Source organism: Jatropha curcas, chromosome 3, assembly GCF_041381405.1.
Source record: "Jatropha curcas cultivar XTBG-Jc1 chromosome 3, XTBG_Jcur_1.0, whole genome shotgun sequence".
NCBI classification, from domain to species: Eukaryota; Viridiplantae; Streptophyta; class Magnoliopsida; order Malpighiales; family Euphorbiaceae; genus Jatropha; species Jatropha curcas.
In genome coordinates this window covers 23,500,133-23,525,872 of record NC_143153.1, presented here as the reverse complement: position 1 = coordinate 23,525,872, position 25,740 = coordinate 23,500,133, and the positions used below count along the sequence as shown (strand labels likewise).

At 28.7% G+C, this 25,740-nt stretch overlaps 1 protein-coding gene and 1 pseudogene across 2 annotated transcripts; both read right to left on the bottom strand.

Moving 5' to 3' along the window:
* Window positions 1-7,805: 7,805 nt before the first annotated feature.
* On the bottom strand, window positions 7,806-10,926 carry LOC119369265 (uncharacterized). The gene is given in 3 exon segments (XM_037635464.2): window positions 7,806-8,226; window positions 9,032-9,950; window positions 9,953-10,926. Coding segments are annotated over 2 exon segments (1,728 nt in total). The 5' UTR covers window positions 10,800-10,926; the 3' UTR covers window positions 7,806-8,226; window positions 9,032-9,069.
* An 11,625-nt stretch (window positions 10,927-22,551) lies between these two features.
* LOC119369266 (uncharacterized) lies at window positions 22,552-25,113 on the bottom strand (annotated as a pseudogene). Its single transcript, XR_005176947.2, has 2 exons — window positions 23,194-25,113; window positions 22,552-22,817 (listed from the first exon to the last, which is right to left on the bottom strand). The product of XR_005176947.2 is annotated as an uncharacterized LOC119369266 (transcript).
* Window positions 25,114-25,740: the final 627 nt, after the last annotated feature.

Below are 25,740 nucleotides of genomic sequence, written 5' to 3'. Positions count from 1 at the left end.
CATAGGCCACGATTGTGTGATGGGGGTGGTGCTTTCATAGGCCACGGTAGTGCTTTCATAGGCCACGAGTGTGTGATGGGGGTGGCGCTAACATAGGCCACAATCAAATCTACTTATGTTCATTCTGTATGAGTATGAGCCTTAACGAAAAATGAAATTTTATTGTTGCTATAAAAGAATGAAGACATATTTGTATTTATAATCTTCTCATTGCTTTCAAAGTATTTGAATTAAATGAATGCGATTTCGGTATTTATATAGTTGAGTAATTTAAGTTTTTCCTTGGCTATTGTTAATTAAATTGTTGGTTATTTAGCACCACTGAGTCTTCCACTCAGCGCGTTGATTTTTATCACGCGCAGGTTAGGAGCGGAGGGTGTTCTTCAAGACCAGAGGACGAGCATCAGAGTAGATATCACATCTTGGGTAGGATATTTTGTAAATGGTGATTTTTGGCATGTATATAAATATTGTGTTGTGAACGTTGGATATAATAAGTTTGTCATGTATTAAGAGTTATGATTATTTAAAGAAATAACACCTTATTATATTTTTGGTGTATGATGATTAGAGTATGCGTATATTGATGGATATTTAGAAGTGCTTGTAGTATGTTGTTGAATTGGAGGTTTGGGGGTTCAAAAAAAAAAAAAAAAATTGGAAGTGTGTATATTTTCTTTGTGTGGTAAGTAAATTTTTAGGGGAAACTCTTGCGAAATTTTCGTAGGAATTTTCTTAAACATTATTTTTGTAAAAAAAATAAAAATTAATAATAAAAAAAAACTGGTAATTACTTGCCTCCTTATGAAAATTTAACCACTTCTAATTTGTGATCTAGCTTTTATAGTGAAATAAGATGGTGCTCCGGCACCGATTGTGGCATCCACCGTCTGGTTCTTTGGGATTGGTCGGTGGGTGTTACAGGTATGCATGGCATTTTCAAGAAATTGCAGTCTCTGAAGCGGGCCATCCAATCCTGGAACCAAAGTCAGTTCGGAAATGTCTTTAATGAGAGGGCTCGGTTGGAAGAAGACGCTGCTACTGCTGAAAATCAATATTTAGCCGATCCCACTCCTTCTAACCGTTCTTCCTGGCAACTAAAGGAAGCACTACTTCTTAAAAGACACAAGCAAGCTAAGATATTCTGGAGATAGAAGGCCAACATTAAATGGTCACAAGATGGAGATGCAAACACTACTTTCTTCCACAATTATGTCCGAATGAAGAGAAAGTTTCAACGTATCTCTACCATTCAAGCTGCTGATGGAACTTGGCTGCAGGATTCAAAGGACATAGGCAAGGAGGCTGTTCGTTTTTTCGAATCATTATTTACTACCGTGGAAGATCAAGATATGGTTCCGTTGCTTGACCTTATACCGTCGATTATCACAGAGGCTCAAAATCAGGCTTTGGAAACTATACCTCTTGAATCAGAAATTAAACAAGCTGTGTGGCAATTAGATCCTAATAGCGCAGCCAGACCAGATGGTTTTGATGGGTTCTTCTTTCGTTCTTGTTGGGATATTGTGAAATGGGACATGTGCAGTGCAGTACAAGAATTCTTCTTGTGTATTCCCATCCCCAAAGACTTCAGCAAAGCTATGATAATTCTCATTCCCAAGGTCGATCATCCCTCCTCTTTTGGACAGTTTCGGCCTATTTGCCTGCTACTTTCCTGAGTAAGGTATGTACACGCATCCTAGCTAATCATATTGCTCCACTTCTTGATCAATTAATCTCTACAGAGCAAGCGGGATTCATGAAGAACAGGTCCATCCATGATCAAATTTTAATAGCCAATGAGCTCATCCATGATATTGACAGAAAAACTGGAGGGCATAACCTTGCAATTAAACTGGATATGGCGAAAGCATTTGATCGTATATCGTGGAAATACTTAGAGGCTGTTCTCTTGAAAATTGGATTCTTTGACAAGCTAGTTAACTTGATTCTTTCTCATCTCAAATCTACTATCTTCTCTGTTTTGATCAATGGCATTAGCTATGGCTCGTTTCGTCCAACACGTGGAATTAAACAGGGGATCCGCTTTCGCCACTCTTGTTTATTTTGGCTTCAGAAGGCTTTTCGAGGGGACTCAAAACAGTTGGTAACTTGAGGGAAAATTGCTCCTTACAAGACAGCTAGAGGATGTGATATAATTACTCATCTCGCCTTTGCAGATGATCTCCTCATATTCATTAATGGAGATGTTAAAAGTGCCAAGCAATTTAAAGAATTCCTGCAACTTTATCAAAGAGCCTCTGGGCAATTGGTTAACCTTAGCAAAAGCTCATTCGTTTGTTCTTCACAAGTCACCTCGGCTTACAGGGACAAAATTCATTCTATTCTTTCCATCACTGGTAAAGATCTTCCATTCATGTACTTGGGGGCTCCCATCTATAAAGGCATTAATAGGGCTCAATATTGTTCTTATCTACTTCAGAAAATCGATGCTAAGCTGAAAGGATGGACAAAAAAGTTTCTTTCCATTGGGGGTAGACTGCTCCTTATTAAACATGTTCTGAGTTCAATTCCGAGACATACGCTGAGAGCCATGTCTCTACCAAAAAGTATCATTGCTATCCTTGAAAAAAAGTTTGCAGATTTCTTCTGGTCTTCTGACACTACTATTCGCAGGTATCATTGGTTGAAATATAGCAGATTTTGCTTCCTTGTGGAAGAAGGTGGTCTTGGTCTTAGATCACTGACCTCTCTCCAAGAGGCTTATTCACTTAAACTGTGGTGGAGATATTGCGAAGGAAAATCTTTATTGGCAAAGCTGCTACAGAAGAAATATCATAGGAAGGGACTAATGCAGTTTAAGACTACTGATTCCTATACCTGGAAAAGAATTTGTCAGGTTCATTCAACAGCTAGTACTTTAATTTCTATCGAGGAAGATGGTCCTTGTTGGCTAGCGAACAATAGGGAGAGCTTCTGTTTAAAATTAGCATATGATTTGGTGAGACAAAGGAAGTCAGCCACTCTCTCTTACCGTTCGATTTGGGATCCAAATATTCCTGCCAAAATCTCAATCTTCACATGGAAAATTTTGCAAGGGGTTGTGCCTCTTCCATCTCATTTGCAAAAGATGGGAATCCAGCTTGCTTCTTGCTGTCCCTTTTGCTGTGCAGCTGAGGGTTCAACTAATCATGTTTTCTTTAATTGTTCGAAAATTCAGCTGGTTTGGAAATTCTTTCGAGACTCTTTCTTTAATAAAGCGTTAACAGCTCCTTCCCTTTGACAAGAACTTGTTTCATGGTGGCTTCTTTATGCTCCTAAAACATCAACAGGTATAATTATTAGATACATTTGCCAATTAATTCTCTACTCAATTTGGTCAGCCTACTGCTGTCTCACCTAGGGCGAAGGAGGTTTTCATGTTCCTCACTTGCTGGAACAGATTCGTACATAGATCTACAAGTAGGGGGTTGCTCACTCAGAATCAAACTTTGCAAAGTCCATCCCTTTATTTCAAGATTACCTGCCTGAATTTTTCGGCAAAAAGTTGAAAATTATGCTGGTGTCTTGGGTCAAACCACAACCTGGCTTTTACAAACTCAACGTAGATGCTTCCTACACTTCTTCTTCTTCTGCGGGAGGTGCCATAATCAGAGATCATTCAGGTAGCCTCATCGCTGCATACTGCTTCCCAATTCATGCCAGAGACTCTGAAGATGCTGAGCTCCAATCCTTATTTTTCAGTCTCCGTTGGAGTCAAAACTTACAGGCCTACCCCCTTATTATAGAGAGTGACTCCAAATCTACAATTGACTTCATCACCTCCTCAGATTCAGCCGGCAAGCCTCGATTGGCCAAACAGATCAAGAATCTAGTTCGGGATCCAATGTCTCTTTCTGCCATGTCTATCGAGAGGGAAATCAAGCTCTCGGCTCGTTTCAGTAGATTATTCTCAGTTAATTGTAATTTTCACACTTTTGCTTTTTTGCCCCACTTACTAAAAGGCATTGTTAATTCAGACATTTTGGATTCCTCATATATAAGATATAAATAATTTCCCTCAAAAAAAAAAAAAGTGACTCACATTCAATAATAAAGGATAAAATGGGTAATATAAGAGAAGCCAAATCACTGTTCCTTGAACAGTGATTATGGTTTTCATTTTAGCATATGTATAATTATTTATGTGATATATTATAGAATTGCTAATATTATGTACAAAAATGAAAAAGAACAATGATTGAATTGAAACAAAAAATAATTGTAATTGTTAAAAAATTACGTACAATATAGATTACTGTTAATGCTTAGTTGTTACCCTTATGCTCAATGATGAAAACCCTTCAATTCTCTAATTAATTTAAAGTTGGTAATTTTACGGATTGCTTGGTTTATAATTTTCATAGATATTAAACTATATTTTAGAATTGAATTTTGGTTTAGGCTAAGAATATATTTAAAGCCTAAAAAATAATTAGCAAAAGCTCAAAATACAAAATCCAAAAAATAATTAGTAATTACCCTAAAGTAATTAGTAACTGTTGAAGGATAAATAAAAGGGTCTGTAAAAAAAAAAAAAAAAAAAAAAAAAAAAAAAAAAAAAAAAAAAAAAAAGAGAGAGAGAGAGAGAGAGAGTTAGCGTAGGGGAGAAAAGAAGAGATAAGAATTGAAGAGAGAAGAAGAGTAGGGGAGTGAAAAGAAGAGATTCTTATCAATTAAGGAGTTAAAAAATAGAGAAGGGCAAATAATAATGAGTTAACTCTAAAAAAGAAAAAACACAACAAAAGAGAAAGAAGGTCAACAACAAATGGAAAGAAAAAAAGAGATAGGAGCGTGAGGCAGAAGAGAGAAAGAAGGATTTTTGGGAGATTAAATTAAGAACTCCTTATTACGAAGAAGAGGAGCGTATCTTGGACAATCAATCAATGAGAATCAATTCAAAAAAAAAAAAAAAAGATAAAGAAAAACTTGTTAAGCTGAGAGCATCATTGCATATAAAATCCATTTTGTTGTTTCGTTCTTATCTATGATTTATGAGAATTCTATTGTTTTAGTCAAAAACAGTTCTTGTATATGATTTATGAGAATAACATCTAACAAGCGGTTAGATTTCGAATTCTCGAACTCAAAAATCTAATCTAAACCAAAGGTATTGTATTCTCTTCGTAGTTTTGATAGAGCTTTTAATATTGTTATATTACTTTATTTAATATGTTTTTTTGGAGAATAATCATTTAAATACAATGGAGATGTTTATAATCAATTTGGTATTAATATGAATGAAAAATATGAGTTTTGTGGCTGAATTGAGTGACTTTTGTAGACAAAAATGTTAAAAATTCATTTTGTTCATATCAGTTATGGACCATTAAGTAAGAGTCTTATGCACCTGTTGTTATGCCTTTACGTACCAATAGCAGGACCTCATGCACCAGTTGATTAGAGGAAGCATACTAATTAATAGTTTTTATTGTCCTCATGGTTTAATTTTTATTTATTTATTTTGTTATATTACATTTTATTTATTCATTTTAATTTTGGCTTTTCAAATTTATATTTTATTTTAATAATTTAGGTAATTTATTTGATTTTAAATGTTTTTAGTTGATTTATGATAAGTTTAATTTAATTTGTATTAATTATTTACTTGAACCATAATTTAAATTATTATTGTTTTTTTCTTATTTTTTATATATTTAATTAGTTGGAATTTTATTATATATTTAGTTATTTTATTATTTATTTAGTTATGATATACTCCCTCTGTCCTGAAAAGATAGTCCACTTTCTATTTTCACATAGATTAAAAAAGTAACAATTATTATGGCCAAAGGACAATTTTATTTATGTAACTTTCCTGTTATGCACACTTTAAATAACTCATGAGCAACTATTGTATTGGAATAATAAATAAGAATTACTGAGAGTTATTAAAAATAAGATAAAATTTAATAAGGATATAATTGACAATTTAATAAGGATATAAAAGACAATTGAAGGATTAGCTATAATACAAAAAAGGAAAGTGGACTGTTGTCAATTTGCTCAAAAATTTATTACAACTTAGACAAATTTTATGATTTTCTTTAGAGACATTAAATTTCAAATGCGACAAGTATTTAGAAACAAAAGTAATGTATCTATATATATAATCTATTTATAATCTATAATATCTATCTATACTATATATAAATGTGGGAATAGGAGGGAAATAATGAGATTTCATATAATAGCCTTAGATTAATTTAGAATTCTTAATATATTCATTTAGTTAGATCTTTTATGCGTTTTAATTGGAGAAAATATGTGTATATATTTTCTTTATTTAATCTTGCATTATTGTTGTCCAATAATTTTTACAATTAATAGGTTTTGATGTTCTTAATTATAGGTTGTCATGTGATATTGCTTTCTAAAAAATAAATCAAAAACCTTAAAACAAGTATTGAAAATAAAATTTAAATTTTTAATTAATTATGTTCTGAATTTTTTAAAATACGGGTAAATATATTACTATTAGACCCTATTAGTTAAATACAATGAAATTAAAATAAAATTTTTAAATATATTCTTTCTCTTTAATTTTTTTTAAGATAATAGTGTATATTTATTTCGACTATTTACACATTGTTGTATTTGAATAATATCATAAATTTTTTTTCTTTTTTAATCTCATGAAATCTTATTAAAAAATACATTATAAAGATGAAATGTCAAAAAAAATTTAAGAGCTCTCTTTTTATTCAATACTTTATTCTATTTTTTTTTCGAATTTATAAAATTTCATTTAATTTTTCTATGATTTAATTGAACGTATTTTTTAAAAATAATTTTTAAAATAGATACAAAGATAATTACCCTTTGATATTTTAATTTTTAAAATATTTTTTAAAATAAATATATAAAACTTGAAATTTTTGAATTTAACTTCATATATATCTATCTATAAACTTGAGAGAGGAACTTCTATAAGTTCTATTACCAATATAATTGTTTGGGCATTGATTTTTAAGTTACATATTAACATTTTTTTATGTCATTTTGAAGCTTTTTTTAGTAAAGATAAAATCTTGAAATAAAAGTAGTTGCATGTTAAATATAAAATTAGATGTTGGAGATAGCCTAAAGTATCCTAAATTAGATATTAGATATTGAAGGGAAATAATGAAATTTTTTAATTTATCCGTAGATATAAGAGATATCCTAAAGTATCCTTAATCATGGGCAATTAAAATATTTTAATTAAAATCTTAAAATATTCTTAATTATTTCCAATTAAAATAAAAGGTTTTAATTAAAAATATTAAAATATCCATGCATAGCCAATTAAAAGTTTTTAATTAAAAACAAATAATGTTTTAGTTAAAAAATAAGTAATACTTTTTCCGTCCATAAATAAGTGTCACATTTGTGCTTTTCTTGTTCCTTAAGAAAGTCATTTAACTTGTCTAATTTGTAATAAATTATTTGAGTAAATTGACTATATTATATTTATTTACAATAACGAGAGAAAGATTTTTGAAAATTATAGCAATTAATATTTATCATTTGCAAAGAATAAAAATGGAAAAAAATTATTATTTTTAAAATCCACAAATGTGACACTTATTTGTAGACATAGTACTTTTGCAAATGGAACTCGACGGAGGGAGTATTATACAGCTCTTAAAGATTATTCGAGCATAATTAATTTTATTAAAAAAATCTTAAACTATATGAATAAATATAATTAAAGTGATTTATTTTTAAATCATAATCGTAAACCGTAGGCAATTAAAAGATTTTAATTAAAAAAGTATGCAATATTTGAATTAAAAAATAAATAATACCATACAGCTCTTAGATACTATTCGATCTTAATTAATTAATTAATAAGAAACCAGTTAAGGATTGAGTTCACGAGAGCACAATCATCATAGAGAATAAGTATTTGAAGAAGAAGAAAGAGAAAGGGATCGAGAGAGAGAGAGAGAGAAGGGGAGATAATACTCTTTTTAATTCATTAAACAACTAAATTAGGGTTTACAACTCATATTTAAACCTCATTGAGATTAATCTTGTCCTCAAGATGGAAATCCGGAAACATGAAGAAGACATCCTCCCAAGTAGAATCTGTAGGTGCAAGATTCTGCAAAGTATCAACACTTGGAGAATCTGTTTGTTGTTCCTAATTATAGTTTTGGTTGGAAGGACTTGCTGATACTATCAAATGCAATACCCATTAACCGTTCCCGAACGACATATCAACAGATGTCACATTCTGTGCTGAAAAGAAAAGATAAAATACTCTGAAGGCACTTTTTTTAAATATTAAGATGCTTAAATATTATTAGATAATGAACTTACAAATATTTAAAATAAAAGTTCGGAAATTTCTTTAGAAACACTACAATAATTTTGCCTAAAAATAATACTTAACAAAAACTTGAAAAAATATTAATAACTTTAATATCACAAATATCAAATGAACACTCAATCTTCAATATCCTCAAGTGATCGGATCTTATGTATCATCATAATGTCAACTCCTCATAATAAAACATACTAAGTCAATAATTCTCAACTCCATAATTATACTGCGGAAGCATCATCATATAAATACTTAAATCAATTTATACACATTGGTAAATCAACTAAACATAAACATATTTTTCGCTTAATTTCACTTGGCATCTCTGAACTGTAGCACTTATCCCATTGCTGTACCTTGAATTCAATTCGTCCCTTGAATATTTCATTATAAGCACTTTATTTACTAATATATGTATATATTAAGACAGATTTACTAAAATGAGGGAACAAAAATTAAATTATGTTGGATAGCAAATTTAACAAATGAAAAGAAACAACACTGCTCCCTTTTTTCTCTTGATAGCAGATTCAAAACATTGAATTCAAATATATACAACCACCACATATTGAAGGCAAATAGAAAACTAGTTTGAAATATAATAGGCAAATATAAACAACCAGTTCCCTCTTTTAATCGAGCGTGCTTCTTTTTTATGCAGGATTCAATGTGTACGCAGCAAATTCAAGACAAACAAAGCAAATAAAAACAGAACAATACCTCCTGTGACTGCACAACAATTATTCCATTTTAAAATCTCACTTTAACTTTAAACCTTGAGAACTTGTAGAGCAGCTTAGTAGCTTTTTCACAAGCAGATCATTGTTTACTACCAACTCCACGGTAGTGGCATCAGCAGAAAACCCCTTGCCAACCATTTCGTCAATAAGTTGTTTTGCCATGGACACATCATTGTGTCGGAGATATCCTTGGATAATCACGTTATAAGAGCAACTGTTTGGCAAGCAACCATTCACTTCCATTTTCCTGAACACCTTTAATGCTTCATCTAATAATCCTTCTGTACAAAGTCCATTGACGATTGTATTGTATGTGCAAACATCAGGATACAACCCTTCTATGGGAAGTCTAGAAAACAGTTCCTTTGCGTCTTTAACCTTTCCAGCCTTGAACATACCATTAATTAGGGTATTATAAATAATAAGGTTAGGCTTCAACAAGTTCTTTTGCATTTCGTGAAATAGATCCAATGCCATATCAAGACAGCTATGCTTACAAAAGCCATCTATCAAAACCGAGTACCCCACCACGTTGGGAGAATAGCCACTGGCACACAATTCCTTGAAAAACTTATGTGCAGCCCAAGGGCTCTTTTCTTTACACAAGCCACATATAAGAGTATTATAAGTGACCTGGTCAGGACTCAAGCCTTTGCAAGGCATTTCATCAAGAAGCCGCATTGCTTCACCTATCCTTTTTCTCCTACAGTAACAATGAATCAAGATGTTGTAAGTAACAACAGTAGGTGCGCAACCCTGGCTTATCATCATGTCAAAAATTTCTCTAGCTTGATCCACTTCGTTGTATAGACAATATCCATCCATCAATGAATTGTAGATGATAACATCAGTCTCTATTCCTCTCTGCATCATCAATTTGACTACGCCATGAGCCTTTCAACCAAAGCATTGAAGGTAATTATATTTGGTGTGATGTTTGCTCTCAACATTTGGTTAAGCAACATAAAAGCTTCCTTCCATTTGCTTGACATACACAAACCACGGATTAAGGTGCTGTATGTCACAACATCAGGTAAGATACCTTCGCTCTTTATTTTGAAGAAGAGGTCTAATGCCTCAGCAACCAATGTGTCCTTGCAGAGGCTGTCAATGATAGCACTGTATGACACCAAATTAGGCAGGCAACCTTCCTCGACCATTCTTTTCAGAACACCAAAGGCCACATTGGTTTTCCCAATTTTACACAGACCATTCACAATCACATTATAGGTATAAACATCAGGTTGATACCCTTTTTCAACAATATCATCAAACAAATCCACAGCTTCACCAAATTTATCCTCCCTACAAAGCCCATGGATTAAGGTATTAAACGTTACAATATTAGGCTTAAAACCTAGTTTGAAGATTTTTCCCATAAGAGAGTATCCAAAATCCACATGGTCTAGGTGGCAGAAGCAATTAATCAAAATATTAAAAGAACAAATATCACGTGAAATTCCAAACATTTCCATCTGTTTAGACAGAGAAATGACAGTGCAATAATGTTTCATTCGAACAAGTGCAGATAATATTTTATTGAGTTCCATAACGGGAGGTGAGGGATTACTACGAAGCATCAAATCAAAAGAAGCCAAAGCATCATGAATGTTATGGAAAGAATCAGATTTGCTTTTACCTCTCAAATATGTACTGCTTTTAAAACTTCTATAAGAAACGGAATCAAAAATACCCATTAGCCGATGAACCCGAAAAATAGTAAGGCATCTCCTGCTGCTGGTAGACATCAGCGATATCTGCCTCTGCACAAAGCGAAAGAGAAGCAGTTTTCGGGAGAAATTTGATTATCTTCCTCTGGCGTAAACAGTTTTTGCAAGGAAATAGTTTTTGCTCTCGTTTAGTCTAATTTGATTACCTAATTTTTTCGATTGGATCGGGTCACCCACCATGAAACCAGACCCAAAATATGATTACTTCTTCAAAACCCAAAATTGCCCCTACCACATTTCTACTAATTTTTTTTTTTTTTTGAAAATAAATAGTAAAATTTCATTACTGAAATTCAAACGAATACAAAATTATGTGGTATAAAAAAAAATAATTTATTTATTGACGAATAAGTTTTTTCCCTTTAATCATCAAAGATAATTTATTTAGATAAAATTAATGGTTTATAGAGCTTGACTTTTTAATCTTTTAAAATTAATTTACCAATTTATCCAAATATCAATTAAATAATTTATACTATTATTATTTCACATATTTAAATCTATTACTTAATATATTGGGAGTTCCACTACATTGGACAAAATTGATATCAAAAACAGCAAAATAATATAAATCAAATTGATAAATATTATTTTATTTTTTTTTAGAAAATTCATTAAGTGTTATTTTTATTATCAGCCTCAATAAACCGGTGAATATGAAGACTGTGCAATGAAACGGTCAACAACCACATATTCTATTTATGAAAATATAAAAAGGAAAAGGAAAAGGAAAAAGAAAAAAAGTTCCCGACCGATACTAACAGAATGGCATGTGAAATTAGAAGAACAATTTACAACTGAGAATCAATCAGTATAGATTATTATAAAATTTAAATATATAGAGATAATGCAATAATTAAAATTTCAAAGTTTTAAAGTCTATGGAATAGAAAAAAAAAATTAATTTACAATAGATTTTCAATATTTCATGATATCTATCTATAATTTATAATCTATTTATCTATAATAATGGTCTATCTATCTAGACTATTTATAAATGTAAGAAAGAGGAAATAATGAAATTTTCTATATTATCTTTAATTTAATTAAAATTTCGAATATATATACTTTTAGTCAGATTTTTAATGCATTCTAATTGGAGAAAATATGTTTATCCTTTTAAAGAACCTTTTAAGTTAGATTCCATTTTTTATGCATTTTAATTTGATAAAATATGTACATTTATATTACCTATTTGATCTTCCAGTATTATTATCTAATAATTTTTATAATTAATAGATTTTGATGTTCTTAATTATAGATTCTCACATAAAACTTAAATTGAAAATCAAACTTAAATTCTTTTAATTTATTATGTTTTGAGTATTTAAAATATGTTTAAATAATTTACTATTAAAGTCTATTAGTTAAATACAATGAAATTAAAATAAATTTTTTAAAATTTTCTCTTTGACTTAGACTTATTTGGATTATTTACACATTATTATATTTTAAAATTTTTTCTAACTCTAATTTAACAAAAAGAATAGAATTATGGAATTATAGTATTTTACTAATATATCAAATAAGAATGTTTTTCCTCTTTTAATCTAATGAAATCTTTTTTATAATGTTTTCTAGCATTTCCATTTTCAGCTTTTAAATTTAAAGATAAAATAAAGAGAAAATTCAAGAGCTCTATTCTTATTCAATAGTTCATTCTACTTTTTTTTTTTAAATTTATCTAATTTCATTTATCTTTTATGATTTAATTAGATGTACTTTTTTAAAGCAATTTAAAATTGATATAAAGATAATTAGACCTTTGAGCTTTTAATTTTTTTTCAAATTTTTAATAAATATATAGGACTTTGAAATTTTTGAATTTAATCTTATTTATATTTATTTATAAACTTGACAAACGATCTTCTATTACCAATATTATTATCTACACATTGATCCCTATCTGGAACTCTAAGCAATTTAATTTTAGATTTTATGCAAAACACATGGAATCCAAAATATTACATACCATTAATAAAACTTCAACTTAACTTCATCTTATTAGAAGATGACAATATCAAATTTATATTTTATATAGAGCAAATATTGATTTATTAGATTAATGTCATAGTATCTCCAAATTATAAAATATTTTGCAATATGGTAAATGCAAATTTTTAGTTATTTATATAATTAATTAATAATAAAGCTATATTTTTTTATTAAACAGAGAAGAAAAAATATTGTTTTATTTTCAATTAGATTTTATATTGTAAGGCATGTTAAAAAAAATATTCATTATATTTATAATCTAAATAAGGATTTATACTTCAATATTATATAAATAAAAAAATTAAATGATTATATAACGAATAAAAGCACGTTATAAAAAAACTAGTAGCATTAAAAGTAATATATTCATTGTTAATAATCTAATGTTTTATGTTTTATATGCATATAATATAAAAATGGCCAAATACATAGATTGCTCTCTGAATAAATTAACCCTACAGCACCCCCAATTTTGCCGAAAACCAATTATGTGCTTGAAGTCAAAAATTTTACACCAAGTAAACACCTTTCCACACCTTTCGACATTGGCAACCGCGCGTGTATTACAAATAAACTGAGTAGGATAAGTAAATAAAAATGGGACTCAATTTTATTTACACATCAACAATTTTAAAATTAAAAAAAGAACCATAAATACAGTACAAAAGCCGCGCTAGAGCGAGAGCGCAGATAGAGAGAGATATCGCGCGATAGCTAGAGATAGGATATCGAGAGACAGCAGCAGATATATATCGAGAGACTTCGCTCTCGCTCTATCGATTCTTCGCTCTCTCTCTATCTCTCTCTCTCTCTCTCTCTCTCTCATCTCTCTCTCTCCTCTCTCTCTCTCTCTCTCCTCTCTCTCTCCCTTTGGTGTATGAAACAACAATCGCATTAAACAAAAATAGAGCATTTCTGTTTATAATACGAAATATAGAGAAATGACAATGACATTTGAAAACCCTACCTCTTTTTGAGAGGGCGGGCCATGTGTTAGGAAGGCTCGTTGGGGTTTCGATGATGTCACTTACTAATTTTTACTTGTTTGATTATTTGAATGTATAATTATTTGTAGGTGCTGATGCTGTACCATATATTTGACTGGTTGTATTCATTTTAGTATTTTAGGAAGCATTTCGTGTGATGTGTTATTGCATTAATCATTATTCATTATAAAACTCACTCTTCTTTTATTCAATTTTTCTAGGAAGTAGATTCCTCATTGTTTCGACTAAAGTTCTGTTTTCTCCACCTCAGAGCTAGAAAAGTAACATTTAGAGTCAGCAGTTATTTAAATTATGTAGCTATATGTATGAGAACTTATTTATATCTATCTGTTAGTGAATTCCGCAGTTGTAGGATTGTGACCGATAAACTTATATAGATGTTTAGTTAATAATAAAAATAATAAACATTTAGTTAATCTAATCGTTTATATGAAAATTAAGATTTTTGTTAGTCTTCTCTTGAATATATTTATATGAAATTCTATGAATAAATATATATTTATATTTTACTTCAAATTATTTATCCCACGTTAATAACTAATATAGGAGAGAGCAAGAGAAAGAATATAAATAGCAAACAGAAAGAAATTGTACAGCATACCTACCTGGTGGGAGTAGATGGGTGAACATAAAGGGTTATAGCAAAGATCAGTGGCCTAATTTGCATTTAATTGGAGTTATTATTAAATGTTATATTAACTAATGGTCTAAGAAAGAGAACCTAATTTAGGTTGGTCTAAGATGTACCAGATAAATTAATTTTTTTTCTGATTTTTAGTGAAATTTAAAAAACAGGCTTAAACGAATCAATCTGAAACTACACATAAAATCGATTGAACTAAATCTATTTTGAATTATATTCAAGTGGACAGTTTTCATTTTGAAAATTCACTTTAATTTGATTTTATTTAGTTTAACTGTAAATTAAACTAGTCGTGTACATCCATTGTCTAAAATTAATTTCAAAAATTATCTCTCATTTTATTAAGTAAAACCACTTGATTAAAAGTTATAAAGTAAAATTTCTTTATAATATAATGTGTTACTTGGTGAAACACGTAAAAAATTAAACATACAAATTATCTGTAAATTCTGTAAAATAATAAAGTATAATTTAACTATTTTATTTCAATCTTATTTAATCTAAACGAATCTTATATAATTTATTTATAAATTCATATTTTTTAATATTTTGTATAAGCAAAAGTTCACTGGAGTTCAAGTTTTTGAACTTACTAGATTTTATGAATGTGTATTGCACGCATGCTCATTGAACATATCCGTAGTTCAAGTTTTTGAACTTACTAGATTTTATGAATGTGTATTGCACGCATGCTCATTGAACATATCCGTGATTTAGTTTTTTTTCCGTACAATATATTACAAAAGATGAAACATTAATTTAATGAAAGAAAATTATAAGCATAAATAATAATAATTGGCATTTTAAAATATTAACAAAAATAAAATTTATTAGGAAAAATAATTAAATCAATATATTTTAAAAAAAATGTAAGCACAAATAATGATAATTAGCACATTAAAATTATTTTTTATTTTGTTACCTTAATTTATAGTTTCATAGATACAAAAATATGAAATTACAACGAAAATAATTATAATTTGTTTCACAAAATCAAAGAAAAATATAGAGCATAAAACTTTATTAATATCACGTTTATCAATATCTATAATATATAATATCAATATTTATCATTTGAGTTGTATTTGATTTATTATTATCAATATCTATATAATATTACATGTAATATTAACTTATGTGTGTATAAATTACATTGTGTTCAATAAATTTTAATTAAAGTAATTTTCTCGCTATATAATAAACTTACTAAATTAAAACATATAACTGTAATCTTTTACAATAATAATTATTTTATTTTATTAGCCAATAGAATTTAGATTTGGCACGAAACTGATATAACCAATCCAATTAAGTTACCTTTATTTTTCAATCAATAAAAATTAAAAAGTCTTAAAACTATTTTTGTTAATTTATGAACTTAGTAGGTATTTTTGTCAACTCTAATGTCCCCTACCCTCCCCGATGTGTTCCTCTCCCAATTCCTTTTTAAAATATATTATAGACAGGATTGTAGTGAATGATTGGTAGGAATAAAAGATTAGATAATGAATTCAATGTTAAACTTGTTAAACATAACTTTGTAAAACAACAAATATCATTCTTTTTATTATAATTAATATCATGGTATTCAAAGTCTGTAACTCGAACTAAAGAAACACTTTACTAATGTTATTAGTTACGAACGTTAATAAAATAATTTAACTCATCTTTCTCTATTTCGTTTCATTGTTTGTTTGGTTTTAGTTATAACCAGTGTATTTGTAAAGGTGAATATACTTCATTAGATGATTATACAAATTTTATTTTAAAATTATTACTTCTAACATCAAATACAAATAAGAGTTGCATAAAATATGAATTTTCTCCCTTCTTTAGAGTTAGAAAGTAAATTTTGGGATCAATGTAAACAAAAATAGTGTAAAATAATATGATCGGTGTGAGCAAGGATATTACATAATACACTACACAATTATATAGTAACGTTTACATCGGTCCAAAAAAATTTATCGTTATATGAAGAAAACTTATAAAATATAAAGAGTAAATTCGTGAATAATAAATAGTAGCATGAACCTTTTCGATATGACTTGAAGAAAGTGAATAGTATAGAAAATTTTTTGTGTTGTATTAAAATTCTTCATGTAGTGCAGAACAATTAAGTTATCTAAACCGAATTAGAAAATTTTATTGATTATCAACATGCTCTCTTGGATGGCCCCTGGACTATGTTTGGGAGTTATCTCATGGTGGAGCCTTGGCACCCAAGTTTTGATTTGCATGACTCTTCCATTAGGGCAATTACTGTATGGGTTAGATAGCCTGGTTTGTCTTTCACTTATATCATAAAGCTATTCTTCATGCTATCGGTGCAGCTATTGGTAGAGTTGTAAAAATTGACCATAATACTAAGGACCTTAGCGAGGCAAGTTTGCTCGCATCGCTGTTTCTGTTAACCCACAGAAGCCCCTTGTGGCTCAATTCAAGTTGAATGTACGCACTTAGAAGGTCGAATACGAAAGTCTCCCAGAAATCTGTTATGAGTGTGGACAACTAGGGCATCGAGTAAATTACTGCCAATTTAAAACTCCTGAAGCCAGTATGTAGAACCCCAACCCGGATACTGTGCTTCCAGAAGCTTCGGCTTCAGCAGGCCCTCAGTCTGGGCCCTGGATGGTTGTCTCGAGGTGAGGTAAGAAATCAACGACCTGGAAGGAGAAGACGTCTAAGGCTTTTGTGAACAGATTTTCGATGTTAGTTGATGAGCATAATGATGAATTTTTGTTAAAGGGTGACTTTAAATGAGAGGGGGAGTTTATTGGATTAAAAAACTCATGAACATGAACAAAAAAAAATTAAGCATGGCCAATTAGTTGAATACTAACATTTTTGAAAACTAAATTTAAGAAAAAATAAGAAATTTTTTTCGGAAAAAACTTATATTACTTTTTTTTTGGATATAAAAGAAAAATAAAATTAATTTTTCTCTACAAATTTATTATTACATTTTTTTTTATTTTCCTTCTAATTGAAGAGAAAATTATTGGAATTCTTTTTCCTTATATTTCTTTCTTAATTGCAAATAAAATAGTTTTGAATACTAACATTTTTCGGATCTAAATTTAAGAAAAAATAAGAAGAAACTAAATTTTTTTTCAGAAAAAAACATATGTTACTTTATTTTTGGTTATAAAGAAAAATAAAATTAATTTTTCTCTACAAATTTAAATTTATAGTTTTTTATTTTTCTTCTAATTTGAAAAGAAAATTATCGAAATTCTTTTCCCTTATATTCCTTTCTTATTTCCAAATAAAATAGTTTTTGATTATTAATATTAGTTTAGTTTTTTTTTTCTCCTATATGACATTATCTGAAAATAAAAAACAACTTATCTTCTTACAATTGATATCAATACAACTTATTCTCTTACAATTATGGTAAATAACTACTCTCCTTACACTTGACAATTTGAGAGACTTACACTTGGTTGTCATTTCAAATAGACTTCTTTACTTCTATATATTACTAGTGTTAGCACCCGCGCATTGCGCAGAGCAATATTTAAAGATGAAATAATCTTTTATAACATCATTTAAAAATAATAAAATTATATAATAAAATGATTGAAATGCATTATAAATACACGAACTCTTTAAATACTCGATTAGAAATTAAGTACCCGATCCCATTTTGAAATTCACTTGTAATAGCCAAACCCGTCCTGAACCTAATTATAATTACCTGTTTCAATACCCGAACCCGTTTAAATACCCGTTTACATTAAAAAATTTTTTTTATTTTTCAAAAATAAAATAAGTAAAAAAATTATAAAACTATTATTTTGATTTAATAAAAAATTATAATATAAGTATTTAATATAATTATAGGATTAATTATAATTAAAAAGGTGTATATATAAAAAATATTTTCTTTAGAAAAATAATTATTTTTTAAATATTTTTGAAATATTCATTAAACAGGTAACGGGTGTCTGAGTTCTTGAACCCGATCTGAATCCGATACTGGTAGTAAAAACACTATCCGAACCCGTTCCAAACCTGTTTATTCAACATCAAAATCTGCCAACATCAGATCGAATCTAATCGGGTACCCGCCGGATCAGATAAAATTGTCATTCTTAACTAAGATATGCTTCCTTAAGTATCCTGCGAAGTCTTTCACTAACAATAATAAAAATCATGTATGGTATGACCTATATCAAAAAATGCGCATACATTATTAATGTACTTTAATGGTGATAATAATTTTGAGAATTCAACTAATTATATTGAAATAAATTTTTTTTTTTATTTTTATGATTGTTATAAATGATTGTCTATTTATTTGAAATATTAATGTATTGCTTATTTAGTATAGTGTATTCTAAACATGTGAATGTCTTACTTTTTAAAAATTATGGTATCCGTATATTCCAATTTATATTTTTAAATTATTTATATATTATTTATTTAATAGTAATATATTATTTATTCACACTTTTAAGCGTGTAGATTGCTTATTAATTGTTTTGTAATAAGAAATAAATTTATATTAATATAATAATGCTAAATATAATCTTTTTTATAGATATTATTTTGATAAAGATATTATTTAAAAACATAAAACAACTTATTTTCTTACAATTGTGTCTTATCTTCATACAATTGTGCTAACTGTCATTACACATGGCAATTTCAGATACTTATACTTAGCTGTCATCTAGGATATACTTCTCTACTTTTATATATTATTTAGATGATTGATATTAAAGTAATTCTAATTTGGACCAAACTATGTTTCATTGGTCTTCTAATCTATAACATACATAAATGTGTGAATGATGCGGAAACGAAGTGATTTTCTAAAATGTGTTTAGCGAAATTTTATATATCCGATAATATTTTTGGGCATGGCAATTAAAATAATAAATCAATTTTAAAGTATTAAATAATATTTAATTAATTGTAATGTTTAATATTCGATTTATATTAAACAATCAAAATTATTATGTCAAGCTTTTTAATTAATATGAATTATCTAAAAATTTCAAATTGGTAGGATTATCTATTTTAATTAATTAAATAAATTAATATGATACATTTAAAAAATTAACAACTATGACTAATAAAATAACAAATATCCTAGAGATTTTAGAAATCAATACCAATATTAATATCAGGATTGATATTATTAATATTGAAGAAGAAATCTAATCATATACTCGGTGTTATCTATACTCACTATACATAAATGTTCAAATGAAAGAGAATATCCTAAAATATCCTTAGTGAAATTTAAAGTATTCTAAAATATCCTTATACATGAGTAAAGATGGAAGTGTGATGAATATTTTAAAATACTTGTTCTGATATGGAGATATGAATATTTATAAATGAATTTGGGACGAGTATTACACACAAATATAATGGTATAAGTCCCATTACCCACTATATTAAATGGTATGGTCATAGGTACTTATAGGTTCCCTAACCATTATGAGTAAAAATATATTTTAAATAGTTCAAATTTAGATGGTTTGAAATTTGTAGATACTGTATCTCTTTAAGGGATACTTTAAACAGGTTTAGGAAGAAAATATGAACAAATTGTAAAATTTTAAATGGATTCAAATATGAGTATTTAATTATCATTTAAACGGGCTTAGAACATGTATGAATTATAAAATTCTAAATAGATATGGGTATGAGTAGCTCCAAATTCGTGGACGTGCGCTGGCTTTCATCTACCAATTAAATGGAAAAAGAATTAAAAATTTGTATTTCAAAAAAAAAAAAGAGATATACATAAATAATATTTGATTGTAATTTAAAAGTTTTTGAATGGCCAATTAAAAAATTTTGAATTTAAAAATATATATTATGGTTGATACAACATCTATCTCTGTATATATATAATCCTGAAGAGAAAAATAGTTTAAAAATGCTGACTTAGCGTTCTACTTTTTCAGCAATCTCTTTTTCATTTTTTAAAAAAAATTTTGAGCTTTTTTCTATTTTTCTTTGCATAATTATTTTTTAAAATTAAAATTTTATTATATGTTATCTATATTAAATTATTTAAATTATAAAGCTTATCTTCATCTTTACTTCCTATAACCTAATCATATCTCTTATAATATCTAATTTCTAATTAATCAATATTTAAGAGATTCTTTATAAAAAATTTAAAAACTTACCCCATTTTCTCTCTTTATTTATCATCGATTCTTCACTTGAATGTTTTTTTATTGCTTCTTTCAATTATTTTACTTGAGTTCTAATAAATACAACTATTTATGGTATGTATATTGATACTCGGCTTGCAATTTTTCAGGTTGATAGAGTATTGCTTCCTCTTGATGTGTTTACTCCTAAACCTCCTACTTCGGCACCGGCGTTGACACCAGAAAACCACCCCAAAAAGGCGGCTCCTGCTGTGGAGAATCCTAATTTTAATAACCCTTAGGGTATTTCTAGGTGAGTAAATTTTTTATTTTTGGATAATAATTATTTGGCATCGTCAAGTTATGGCAGTTAGTATAATTTCTGTAATGCTTTATTTTTTAGACCATATGAGACTGTATTTTCTTTTATCTTCTACTAAAAACTAACTTTATACAATTTTCATAACAATTTTATTTACAATATCATGATTTAAAATCTGAAATTGTCACCATCAAAGGAAAATCTGAAATTGTCGCCATCAAAGGATTTTACCTAGATATTACTTTGGTCTAAGCAGAGAGTTTAAGGATAACAAATTATCGTTTGGAGTAAGCAATTTTTCTATTGCAAATCATGGCAACAAGATCTCGATTTCTAGCTTTTTTTTTTTTTTTTTTTTTTTTTTTGCAGTTTAATATATTTTTTTAATGTGTTTCAATATGTATCTTTTAAATATGCAATATTATTTTAAACAGAGATCAAAATTTATTTATAGATTAATAGATATACAATCAATATATATAATATTTATCTTATTAGTTGGTAGAATTATTATTGAAATTGTAATGAATTTTATAAAGCAAGCATATATATAAAGCAGACATATATATAAAGCAAGCATATATATAGAATTATTATTGAAATTGGTAGGTTTATTATTGATATTATTTTTATATTTGATTCAGTTTTTTTTTTTTTTTTTGTTCATTTTTTTACTTATAAACACATTCACTGTAACTATGTTTTATGTATCCAGTAAATGTATCTGGTAGTGTCATGTAGGATTAGAAAATTTTAAATTAACCCATATTGGATTCTAAAATGCTTTAAAAATTTATAATTATGGTATATTAATTGTTTTGTTTTAACTTTCTATTGATTGAAATTCATTGGTGAATAAATGAATGTCAAGACATAGTCTATAATATAGTAAGAAATAATAATCATTTTACTAAATTAATAACTAACACAATATAAATTTCTACACTAAATGAAATAGCCATTTCAAAAGTATGAATTTTTACTTGACTATATAAATAGATAATTAATAGAATATTTTATTTTGTAACATTATTATCATATATTTTTGAAAATGTTTTAATATCACAATTACAATTTATGAACAAGTCGAAAAATCGTCGCTTTACACGTGTATATTTAATTATTATTTTATTCATTATTGTAGTTGGATATATTATTATTTTTTTATAACCTATAATCAAAATGCTACTTGAAATAATTAATAATGACAAATATTAAAACAATTTATAATAAAGAAAACTATGACAATATTTGAAATATTTTAATATTATAAATCGTTAACATTGTAATCGATCTTCATTATCAAAATAGTCTCATAGTGGAGGAACCAACTGCTTGTTGAAACTCAGCAAATGACCACGGTTGAAGTGAAATTTGGAACCATTATGTAAGATATTTAGGTATTTGGATTGCATTTAAATAATAGCGTAGGAGCTTGGAACAGAATTTTATAGAGAAAATCATTAAATGTGAGAGCTAGCTAACTTGGTTATAGATACTTTTTTTTTTTAATCGAAAGTTAATTCATATTTTACATTAATTTTGCAGAGAAGAAATAAAATAATAGTACAAAGTATAAATTTCTATTTCTATTTCTAATTCATATATAAATTTCTACTTCAATATTATAAATTAAATTATTGAAATATATAAATAAATTTAAGAATAAGCAATTCAAATATATCGATAAATGAAGGAATAAATTGTAATAGATGGAGAATGTAGATAGATATGTAGTTACACTTACAGTTAGAGCCTAACACTAAAAAAATGAAGTAATAATTATTTAGTTATTGTCTATTAATATTAAAAAATTTTCAAATAAATAAATCTATATATATATATACAGATAATTCAAAAATAACTTTAATTAGATGTACAAAGTAGATGGATGTGCAAGGCATATGCCTCCATAGATGTGCAAATTGACTCCATCATATCCCTAAACTGCAAAAAAAGAAAGGGAAAAAGTTCAGCCATAGTGGAAATAACGACATAAAGTGAGCAAATGCAGTAATTCTATATAGGAATAGAGCTCATTGATACCCACTGCGAATTCAACAATCAAAATAACAAATAAAAAAATAGAAATAGCTGTACTAGGACCATAAAAAAATATGACTGGCAAATAGAAAACTAGTTTGAAATATAAATAACCAGTTCCCTCTTTTTTATGCCAGATTCAATGGGTACGCTACGCAGCAAATTCAAGAGAAAGAAAGCAAATAAATACAATTAATATTCTAAATTATTGCCAAGGCCAGCTGCAGAACAAATATATAGAACCATAAGATACTGAATTAAACTCAAAACAGAACAATACCTCCTGTGACTGCACAACAATTATTCCAACTTTACACCTTGAGAACTTGTAGAGCAGCTCAGTAGCTTTTTCACAAGCAGATCATTGTTTACTACCAACTCCACGGTAGTGGCATCTGCAGAAAACCCCTTGCCAACCATTTCATCAATAAGTTGTTTTGCCATGGACAAATCGTTGTGTTGGAGATATCCTTGGATAATCACATTATAAGAGCAATCATCTGGTGAGCAACCATTCCCTTCCATTTTCCTGAACACCTTTAATGCTTCATCTAATAATCCTTCTTTACAAAGTCCTTTGACCATTATGTGCAAACATCAGGATGCAACCCTTCTATGGAAAGTCTAGAAAACAATTCCTTTGCATCTTTAACCTTTCCAGCTCTGAATATACCATCAATTAGGGTATTATAAACAATAAGGTGAGGCTTCAACAAGTTCTTTTGCATTTCATGAAATAGATCCAATGCCATATCAAGACAGCTATGCTTACAAAAGCCATCTATCAAAACTGAGTACACCACCACGCTGGGAGAATAGCCACTAGCACACAAGTCCTTGAAAAACTTATGTGCAGCCCAAGGGCCCTTTGCTTTACACAAGCCACGTATAAGAGAACTATAAGCAAAATCGTCAGGCATCAAGCCTTTGCAAGGCATTTCATCAAGAAGCCACATTGCCTCATCTATCCTTTTTCTCTTACAGTAACAATGAATCAAGATGCTGTAGGTAACAACAGTAGGTGTACAGCCCTTGCTTACCATCAGGTTAAAAATTCCTCTAGCTTGATGCACTTGGTTGTGTAGACAATATTCGTCCATCAATGAATTGTAGGTGATAACATTAGGCTCTATTCCACTCTGCATCATCAATTTGACTACGCCATGAGCCTTTGAAACCTTTCCTTCCTTACAAAGTCCATCAACCAAAGTATTGAAGGTAATTAAATCTGGTGTAACGTTTGCTCTCAACATTTGGTTAAGCAACATAAAAGCTTCCTTCCATCTGCTTGACATACACAAACCACGGATTAAGGTGCTGTAGGTCACAAAATCAGGTAAGATACCTTCACTCTTTATTTTGAAGAAGAGGTCTAATGCCTCACTAACCAATGTGTCCTTGCAGAGGCTGTCAATGATAGCACTGTATGAGACCACATCAGGTAGGCACCCTTCCTCGACCATTCTTTTCAGAACACCAAAGGCCACAAGGGTTTTCCCAATTTTACACAGACCATTCACAATTACAGTATAGGTATAAACATCAGGTTGATACCCTTTTTCAACAATATCATCAAACAAATCCACAGCTTCACCAAATTTATCCTCCCTACAAAGCCCGTGGATTAAGGTAGTAAGCGTTATAATGTCAGGCTTAAAACCAAGTTTGAAGATTTTACCGATAAGAGAGTACCCAAAATCCACATGGTCTAGATGGCAGAAGCAATTAATCAAAATACTTAAAGAATAAATATCATGTGAAATTCCAAACATTTCCATCTGTTTAGAGAGAGAAATGACAGTAGCATAATGTTTCATTCGAACAAGTGCAGAGAACAATTTACTAAATTCCTTAATAGGGGAAGGAGGATCACTATGAAGCATCAAATTAAAGGAAGCTAAACAATCATCAATGTTGTGGAATGAATCAGATTTGCTTTTACCTCTCAAATGAGTACTGCTTTTAGAACTACTAAAAGAAACGGAACCAAAAATACCCATTGGCCGACGAAGCCGAAAAACAGTAAGGCATCTCCCGCTGCTAGTAGACATCATCGATTATCTGCCTATGCACAAAGCGAAACAGAAGCAGTTTATCTTCCTCTGCGTAAACAAGTTTTGGAAGGAAATAGTTTTTGCTGTCGTTTAGTCTAATTTGATTACCTAATTGTTTCGATTGGATCGGGTCACCCACCATGAAACCAGACCCAAAATATGATTTTGAGACGGATTGTGCACGTAATATACGCAAAAGGCATTTTGAATATTTTAATCCACCGCAATAAAAATTGTGTCATGCCCAATTGCCCCAATATATTTTTTGTGTTTTGTATACCATTAACTTTTACAAATATTGATATTCTTTACAAAATATTTAGAAATATTGCAAAATATTAAAAATCAGACATATAATTTTGGAAAACACCAACTTTTATTAAAAACAACCATCTTTTACAAAATATTTACAACTGAAGCTATTCTTATATAATCCGGCTATTTTACATAAACAACTATTATTTTACAAATTATTAATTATTAAAATATTGACAATCAAAACTACTATTTTATAATTGAGCAACTTTACAAAAATACCTATTTTTTAGAATTTTGAGAAAATATAACAAAATATTGGCAATTAAGTTAGTATTTTTCAATTGAGCAACTTTAAAAAAATAATAAAAAAAAACAACTCCTTACAAGAAATTAAAAGTTATTATAAAATAAAATAAAATATTAATAACCGTAACTATTATTTTATAGGTTTTTAACGCCACTTTACATGACGTCATTGTAGAAAAGTCCCACGTGAAAAACTTATGAAGAATTCA